General features: G+C 32.3%; 1 protein-coding gene and 2 non-coding genes across 4 annotated transcripts; 2 read left to right on the forward strand and 1 right to left on the reverse strand.

The window, feature by feature from the left end:
* Positions 1-2,737: 2,737 nt before the first annotated feature.
* On the reverse strand, positions 2,738-6,620 carry LOC109812766 (Phototropic-responsive NPH3 family protein). Of its 2 annotated transcripts, none has more exons than XM_020376809.3 (3): positions 5,837-6,620; positions 3,668-4,774; positions 2,738-3,328 (listed from the first exon to the last, which is right to left on the reverse strand). In XM_020376809.3, exons 1-3 carry the CDS (start codon positions 5,900-5,902, stop codon positions 2,882-2,884), a joined length of 1,620 nt encoding a protein of 539 aa, XP_020232398.1. In that variant the 5' UTR covers positions 5,903-6,620; the 3' UTR covers positions 2,738-2,881. The 2 variants fall into 2 exon arrangements, with proteins under 2 accessions (XP_020232398.1, XP_029130104.1); XM_029274271.2 differs by lacking the exon at positions 5,837-6,620 and adding an exon at positions 4,921-5,148.
* Positions 6,621-6,854: 234 nt separating this feature from the next.
* TRNAS-CGA (transfer RNA serine (anticodon CGA)) lies at positions 6,855-6,936 on the forward strand. Its single transcript has one exon. It is a non-coding gene; the product is annotated as a tRNA-Ser (tRNA).
* A 2,033-nt stretch (positions 6,937-8,969) lies between these two features.
* Positions 8,970-9,058, forward strand: TRNAY-GUA (transfer RNA tyrosine (anticodon GUA)). Its single transcript is given in 2 exon segments — positions 8,970-9,006; positions 9,023-9,058. It is a non-coding gene; the product is annotated as a tRNA-Tyr (tRNA).
* The last annotated feature ends 294 nt before the right edge of the window (positions 9,059-9,352 follow it).

Raw genomic sequence — 9,352 nt, forward strand, 5'->3', positions numbered from 1 at the left:
ACCATAAAATAACCCCAACAAGGAGAGAGAATCATTTTTGCCTAAATCCACATCGGGCACTAATGAAGTGGCGTCGAACGTGAGCCAAACAGAAACTCTCTACCTAATTGGGGTTGGGTGTAGATTTTGCCACGCCAAGCATGAGAGAGTGGGAGACTCTCTATCTCAGCCACACCAGGCTCGAGTAGTTATCAAGATAGAAAGCCCCTTGTCCTAATGGCACTGGGTGTCTAGGGGATGGTGTGTGAGTTGCTTGATTTAAAACATGATAAGTTGAATGAATGGTTGATGGATGATGAATTGTTGTATGATGAATGTTGTATGATGATAGTTCATTATGCATTGGTTTGAGATAATGTATAATAATGTTTATGTTGTTGAGATGTAAGTTAATAGATGTTTAAGTTGTGAAGTTGTATAGTGTTATAGTTGATTAAGATGTTAAGGTTTTGAGCATATGGTATTGATACATGTCTTTGTTCAGATACATAAAAATTAGAAAAAAGTAAAAAAAAATGTTTTAGAAATTGAAATATTTCATTGTGCGGATATAAATTGTGGTGCTCCAATAGCTCAATTGAAACCCTTCAATAATTAAATTGGCTTTTGAATTTGTTTTTAAAGTTGACTCCTCTAGGTTTTATATTGTATCCTTATGTAGGCAAGGTCGATGCATATGTGTATAAAGTGACTAATTGAGTAAAGCACAAAGTCGAGGACTTAATTAGTCCCTAACCGAGTATTAGAGGGGTGTAGTATTTGGAGGGTAGTCAGTAGACTAATCCCATAGATGACTTAGTGTTGCAAACTAAGGTCATGATAGGCTCATACCTAAATTATTCTACCTTGACATAGTACTAGACTTTCTTGTTTAAGTGGTGAAATCTGAGAAATCAAAACAAGTTATTAAGTAAGTTCTTTAAAAGGCTTGAAGCTGCCTATACCTGACATGATTATGACAAGTTAAACGTTGTAATTTGGTAGGGTCTAACTATTTAAACTACTCACCTCTATTATAGGAGACTTATGTAACTGATATGTGTGACGAAACATTAGTTACTTTTTGTTGTCTATCTTGATGATGTTGTAATGTTGAAGTTGTTAAAGATGTGTTGTATTATAAGTTGTATGTGGTGAATTGGATGATAAATTAAAACTGTGTTGTTTAAGTTGCTTATGTTAATACTTTATGTTGTGTATATGTTGAATTGTTTCACAAGCTTACCTTGTGTTTTTCTTGTGGTTGGAATTACAATGGTCATACTTTGTATAGGAGTAGAACAAGATTAATAAGATGACTTGATTAGTTGGTGGAGGGTCATGTTGATGGTGATATGGTTTTGACATTGTTACTCTTTGTGTGCAACAATTATTGTATAGATATTTGGTTGGCAAGTAAAGTTTATTTTGTATATAGTTATGTATTCGATATAAATTGTATATGTGTACAAAGTATGTGTATAACCCCGTTGCGGGGATTTATATCTTTAATTATTTTATATTTTCTACCCTATACATGTATTATATGATTGCCTATATAATTATTGTATGATAATCTTATGTTAGTTGTATGTTATTTAGTCTTTTTACTACGTAATAATTAAATTATGTTAAGTATAGTAACTTGTTGGATCATTAAATAAACAAAATATTTTAAAAAAATAATTAAAAGTTTGTTTTAATATAAGTTTATACGAATTTTTTTAAAAAAAATTCTACTAAAAATAAAAAGTTTTTCCTAATAGATAAGCTTTCAATACTACTTTTAGCCTAGGTAACTAGTCTCCGAAACAAATAAGTTCCTACTTATTTTAAATTCCTTAAAATTTCCAAATTTTCAATCCAAACACTACCTTTATTCACAAAATTGCAGGTTTAGTAAATTAGTAGCTTTAGTTCGTGGGAATGAACGTACTTTGGCTAGTCGATGTGGGCCATTTTTGTTACGTCTAATAGAGACAAGCGTGAAAATGGAGCTGGAGAAACAAGGGCGCGACCAACTCCACCTCTCTACTTCACTATCAATTTCATTATTACTAATTTGCAACGTACGGGTCCTCCATTACTCCATGCACTTTTTACAACTAATCTTCTTCGTGATTGGTTAGGAATTTGAGTCAACACTAAGAAATAATCCTTAATACTAGGTCTACACAATAATTCATTTCTCTCATCCTCAAATATACTACTATATATAATCAGAGTGTATTCAAGTATATCATAATGTTTAACCAATCAGTTCATGACATTTTTCTGAATTCATCTCGCACGATTGCATTGCATGTTCAGGTAGTGGTGGCTGGTAATAACAGTAACTACGTGGGGCCATATAGTAATAACAGTAACCACTTTGTATCTTGTGCGTGTCAACTACTACATTGTCTTCATCTAGGGGCAACCGAACAAACCATAATTTTATTGGTTGAAACTTGATGTGAAACCATATTGCTGGCCATGCTTCTATTTGCAGGTAAAGGGTCAACTTTGATTTACGTGTTACAACGAATCAAAGCCGAATGAATAGTGATCAATTCAAAGATCAATGTTTCTAAATTGAGGGGGTTACTTGGAAGTTGAATTATGAGAAATGTGGTTAGTACTTAGTAGTTAGTACATGGTTCATGTAATATGCAAGTACGTGGTTCATCACTTTTTCATACTATTATTATAAGACTTTTTTCAAAGTAATCTAGAAAGAACATGCCATGTCTCTTATACAGGGTTATTGTCCACGCAATAATATGAAATTCTTTGAAGTCTCTTCCATTATTTCACGACTGTACAATCAATACAGACACACAACTCATTCCTGTGCTGTACAGATATGAAAATTACAAAGGGGAAAATATATGAAATCCAAAAGCAAAAAAAAAATAAAGTATCATGAGCAGAGTTTGGGCAAAGATTTTGCATAACTATGGCCTGATGCTTTTGATTTTGTGATCTTTGCCATTTGGATTTGCATTTTCCTACAGAATTTCTCTAGTTCCATGACCCTCCACTGCATTCCTTGTAAATGTGCTTTGAGTTTCTCATTATCTGTAGAAAGATCAAAATTGTCAGCATACAACACAACCTCTTCACTGCATTTATCTTTCTTTCCCTTTTGAGCAGCACCACTGGAGCTGCAAGGTGAATCATTGTATGAACTTGTACTGGGAGTGACATGGAGTAAATTTTTGAGCTTAGATTGTTGAGAGATAACTGCGGATTTTGAAGGAAACTTTTTGTTCTGAGAAAGGTGTAGACAAGCTTGAGGTGAAAGCTTCTCATAATTTAAACCACAGCATATCTTCAATCTTTCTTCCTGTGACAATTGAGTGTGTACCTATAACAACACTAGTCAGTTCAACACTTCAACCACACTATGTTTTACATAGGCCATGAATTTAAAGGCAGATTCAATTTTCAGATTGTGTTATTCATGATATTATATAAGCATTTTAGACTATTATATTTATATTATCATTCAATCACAAACTGCAGTATATAATAAAATCATTGACTTTTATAATAATTATCTTAAAATTTATATTATTGATGATATATGATTGGTTAATAGTTTAAACCATGTATTGAAATTAAATTCTATCTTAATCAAGTAGTAAACCATACAACAAAAGTTAGATTTCCAAATTTAAAATTTAATTTGAAGGAATTATTATACCTCAAGATACATGTCCATTGCATGGTAGAGCTCATCATAAGAATCTCTTGCGGAATCTGGAATTGCGGAGGCAAGTGCCAAGAACTTTGAAGTTTTCAAACAAGGATCAGGTGCTATTTCTGCTATGTACAAATCTATTAAGCTAGCAACTTTCCTCATCCGAATGGGAGTGACTAGTCCATTTCCTCGCCGCAGGAACGCTTTCAAAAATCTCAAAACAAGGTTCACATCATACAAGTAGCTTATTCCATAAGGAGATGGAACAAGCAAATTGTCCAAGGTTGCTTGATCCAATTGGGAACCAATCATGGTCTCCAACTTATTCCTGCTACATTTGCTAATGTTCAAACCCAAAGTAACCCTCAGAATCCCAAACAAAGTCTTGCAAGGAACACAACTTTGATCCATATCATAATGCATATCTATGACCATTTCAATTATCTTGCTCTTCTCATCTGTAGTGGCAGTGGAAAATTTGGCCTTCTGATAATACAGAAGAAACTTGCTTATAACAATATGGTCCATCTTCCGCGAAATCATTGACTTAATCAACATTGCAACCAACAAGGGACTCAGAAATAGGAGATCTTCAAACCACCACGTTAAACGAGAGAAACTTGTTTTTATACTCTCAGTACTCTTAGAGTCACATGAAAACCGAATCCAAGAACTTTCTGTGGAACTAGTTGATGGACAAGGGCTTGCTTCACTGGCCAAAACCAACCTCCCAACAATAGTATCCAAGCATCTTTCAACCATCACAGAAGAATCTGGAACTAGTAAATTCTGGCACTGTTTCAAAGCAATCAAAAGATCTGACCAAGTCCAATAGCTTATCTCTTGGAGAGACTTTTCTGTTTGCTCCAATAAGTTAGAAACATCAGGCACTGGTTCCTTCATTTCCATGTACTTGGCAGCACTACGTGCCAGAAACAAATTGGAGGGACTTATATCAGTTGTTCCATTGTTATAACAGAATTTTAACATAAGCTCAAAGCCTTCTGCACCTCCTGGAAAATCGTGGAATATTACTTTAAGCTTTCCTGTGCCACCACTAGACTTTCCAAATAATTTAGCAAATTTGCTTGAGTACTGAGTAATAACAGTCTGCAAAAGCACCCATTTAAAACAAAGTTAGATGATTACGGAAAAAATAATGTACCACTCTAGTAGTCTTGTGGAATAACTAGATAAGAAAGAATTTGCAACAAACTAGTAAAGGGCAACTTTTTTTAATAGGTTAAATTAAATACCAAAAACATGGAATCACTGGAGCACATAGACTAAAAAAGGAACAGGATAAAAATATGGGAAATGGAGAGAATGAAGGGAAAGTTCCACTCCAGTTAAAGTTCTGAAACCAAAAGAAGGGAATGGAAACGTTATAGACAGACAATAAATTGTAAGTAAGTGTGATCAGGAAGGTTCACTATTTACAAATCATCTGGCATGGAAGGATATAGAAAGGAAATAAATGGCTTGAAAGCAACCCTTGGTCCCTCTCAAAAAAATATGTGAATAAAACAAACAAAATGAAGGTGGGAACATTAAAGGCTCAGAAGACCATAGCAGCAGCATTTAATGTGACATGCAAAATCTATAAAAAAAAACAAAAAAAAAGATGAAAAACGGGGAGTCATGGCTGTGGTTTGTAAAAATGGCTATGGTGGAAATTATTGTGGCATGGACAAACAGAAGCTGCCCCACCTCTCTGCTATGTAGGTGCAAATTAATGATGGGCGGAAAGCTACATACACAATCATAAAGTAATCGAGGGTAGCCACTGCTACTAGCTAGAAAGCAGAATAGAAAAGGAGAAATTAAAAATTGCAAAGCACAAATCATTTAACCATAATCATTCTATATCCATGAGTAGTAGCAGCATTTAGGATGAACTGAAAGCATCAACCAACCCAAACGATGAAAAGACTAACCTTGTGACTACTATGTTTTTAAGATTAGATATTAGATCCTAAAAACATAGGAGAAAAAGGAAAATATAAAGGATTGAGAATTTACAATAAATGTGAAAACATAGAAGAAAAGAAAAAGAAAAAAGTGAACCATTGTCCAACAAAGTTTTGAAACAAATCATAAGATTTTCATAAACAAGCACTTTGAAGTTTTTGAACCAAGCAATAACGAAGAGAGAGAAGGAGAGATGGTTACCTTGTCCAACATGAAGGTCTCTTCTCCGTTTACATCCACTTCAAGGTTGCAGCAACAAGCTTCCATAACTCAAAACAAATAAACAAAAAGGAAAAAAAAAAAAAAAAAAAAACTAACTAAAACACAAAACAAAACAAGGGTCTTTTAATTGGCTTTCTGGAAGTTATCTCACATGAGAGATAATCCAAGGAAGGGAGATACATGAGAAAGCCAAAGAAGGGAGGGAAGAGGAAGGAGCAATAACAAGATCATATTCTGAGATAAGCAAAAAGACAAAGCAAAAGTGGACAAGACACTGGTCCTTGTAATAGGATGGTACTAGTCAATTGGCGCAGAAGTAATGAGGTTCTCCACAGGGACACAACAAAGACAAAGCTCGAAGTGAATGAGAAGCAACAAGGCATATGAAGACACAGAAGAGTGATATATAATATATGTGGACGGGTTATAAGTCAGAGAGAGCACACAACACAACGCGAGATGAGCAAAAGAAAGAGAAAATCAATTCTTTTATTGTTGTGCTTGACATATTATTATACCATAATATAGCACCGAACCTTCTGACATTCCTGCAAAAATATTATTACTAGCCTCTTAGTCTTAAGTAGCAACATATTTTGTGAATAGTTCTGATTTCTTTTTCTTCAGCAAGTCATAGACAAAAAAATAAATAAATAAGACTTAGAACTTAAGATTTATATCTGGCTTGGCTTTTCTCTGGTTGCATCTTCATTGCTGCAAGAGTTTTATACACATGCACCAACACCACCATAGGGTTTAATATTTTAGTGGCCTAGGTGCTCCCCACACCTCTCTTTTTCTTTTTCTGTGTGTCAACTGTCATGTAATTGACCAAATTTACCATGTAGACCCTTTTCATGGCATGTGCTTCTTCGGGGACCAATTCAAGTCCTTTTATTACCCCACCAAGCCACCAACCAGTTCAATGACACAGTTTTTCGATAAGTCGTCATATTTAACGTTAAATATTAAATATTACGCAAAATAAACATAAATAGTCGATATGTCCGAGTGGTTAAGGAGACAGACTCGAAATCTGTTGGGCTATGCCTGCGCAGGTTCGAATCCTGCTGTCGACGTTCTTTTTGTTATAGTTTTATTTTTTATGGTATGCACAAAATATTTACGAGTTCAGGCAAGATAATGGAAAGTTCTTCCTGTAATTTTGAAATGTGTTTTTACATGCATATATGTAAATAAATATATCATATTTTTTTTTAAGTATCGAATGATGTATATCTTCATCAAGAAATAAGCTTGCTCTCAAACCCTATATAGTTAATTTAATTGAAAAAACTCTCATTTTAAATATATAATTACATTATATATATATATTTGAAATTCAAATTTAAAAATATTGATTAATTGATTAAGCTAAAATAATTTTATATTAATTAATTTATGTATTTAGTATAAAGATATCATATACGACATAATTTATAATATTAATATTTTTTATCTAAATTCTAAGAGTAAAGATGCATAAATATTGTAAACATGATTTACATTGTATCTTAAAGTTGAAAATTAAAAATTAGTGTATACTAGTGGGACAAGATTTTCAACACCTAAACATTATTTTAACATTGAGATAAATGAATTTTAAAAATGTACTAAGTGTGTGTTTGCATTCATGTCTTGATGTGATTTTTCACTTCTAATTTAAAGTGATAAATACCATTTTTCACATAAATCAAACATTTGAACATGGAGAGAAAAAGAAAAAATTGTGTTAAAAAATCGATAACAAACACACACTAAGTCAATTTTTATATATCCTAAGACAAGACTTACAATCATTGAGTTAAAAGGTTTGATTGCTAATATATAAGTATAAAGTTGTGCTCGATCTCCTAATTTATACTAATATATAAAAATATATATATTTCTAATAACCACTTTAATCTTTATATTTTGTTAACCATTATACATTTTTGTTTTAAAAAATTAGAAAAAATATTTTTAATCAGTTCAATAACTGAAAAACTAATGGACTAATTATAACACCAATTAGACTAATATATTTTTATTATTTAATTTTTATTTTTACTTTAATTTTAATAGAAACACGAAATACTTTAATCTCACTAAGAATAATGATAAAAGTAATAATTAAAATAAATAAATTAAAAAATAAACGCGGGTGTTCTGTTTAATGGATAGATATAATAATAATATAACTATGATTAGGATGATATAAACATAGTTAAAAATATTTAAAGTGGTCTTATATGATGAGAAATATAGCTCAACTGTTCTGCTTTAAATTTTTATGGATGACAATAATTTACATCTTTGAATATCTAATGGCTCGCCCACACTCGAAAAAATCCTTAAAGAGGCATGTGAAAATGAGCTGTATGGATCTTTAGGTTAAAGACAAAAGTTGGATGTGATAGAGATGAGACGAAGAAGGGGTTGACAAAGCTCCAAGCTTAAAACTTCAAAACCGTGAACATGAAGACAATAATCACACAACGTGGCATAAAAAAGTCGTATAGGGTCACCATCTTTATTTACTTCCTAATTTACAATTTCTTTATTTTCTCTCTATGAATCTTTCAAGTCTTATCCAACTTTCTTTTATTTAACCTTTTTCTCCTATCAAAAACCCAACCCCTTTGGTAACTGACATGTCAGCTCCTGTTTCATATTTTCATTGGTTAACCACCCTTTTGTAAAACAAGTTCCTTTTACCATACAGTGTGTTACCAACACGTTTAAAAAAATGTTAACCCACTACTATGTGCAATGCTTGATGCTAGAAAAAGATTTGTGCCTTCCGTGTAAAAATGAAAGTAATGAGTTTTTGAACCGCATTAAAGTTCAATATTGAGAGTACGTATGTTCATTTCATTCATATCTTGTAGTTTTAATTTTTAAGTTTAATTAATTATAAAATTTAACTAATAAATAATAAATATTGATAAAAATAAGAGAAAAAATAACAACTTATAAAATATACACATACTCTAATGTTAGAAAGGTTTTTTAAGTTTTAATCAAAGTAAAACAGTAAAGGAATTTTCTACGTCTAGTTGGTGGAGTCTTAGATTAGTGCAACCAAAAAGTTAAAAGAAGATTAAGTAACGGGTGCATTAATGCTCATAAGCCGACCTTAGCTCAGTTGGTAGAGCGGAGGACTGTAGTGTTTAAACTTCGGATATCCTTAGGTCGCTGGTTCGAATCCGGCAGGTCGGAATTTTTTATTTTCTTTATTTTTTCCCCCACTTTCTACTATAAATTCAATGTTTTCACTTAATATATTTAATTTTACAATTACGGGATCAATTTAAATTTTGAAAGAAAACAAAAAATTAAGAAGGGAAGGGGAGGGGTTTGAAAAAAAGAATGACTCGCAAATTGTGGCTTGCATATGGGCCAAGTTTATTGAGGCTTTTGATACTGTGAAATTGTGGCCCACGAATGTTTTATACATTTTGGTTGATGATATATACACCTCCATTTTTTTATACATATACCCCCTTTTTTAAA

Source organism: Cajanus cajan, chromosome 8 (assembly GCF_000230855.2).
Source record: "Cajanus cajan strain Asha chromosome 8, NIPB_CcT2T_4, whole genome shotgun sequence".
In the NCBI taxonomy this organism is placed as follows: Eukaryota; Viridiplantae; Streptophyta; class Magnoliopsida; order Fabales; family Fabaceae; genus Cajanus; species Cajanus cajan.

Coding starts and splice junctions, on each gene's coding strand:
- LOC109812766 (XM_020376809.3), bottom strand. CDS start 5,902: ATGGAAGCTTGTTGCTGCAACCTTGAAGTGGATGTAAACGGAGAAGAG. Junction 4,775..5,836: donor AGACCTTCATGTTGGACAAG/GTAACCATCTCT, acceptor GTGCTTTTGCAG/ACTGTTATTACTCAGTACTC. Junction 3,329..3,667: donor CAATGGACATGTATCTTGAG/GTATAATAATTC, acceptor GTGTTGTTATAG/GTACACACTCAATTGTCACA.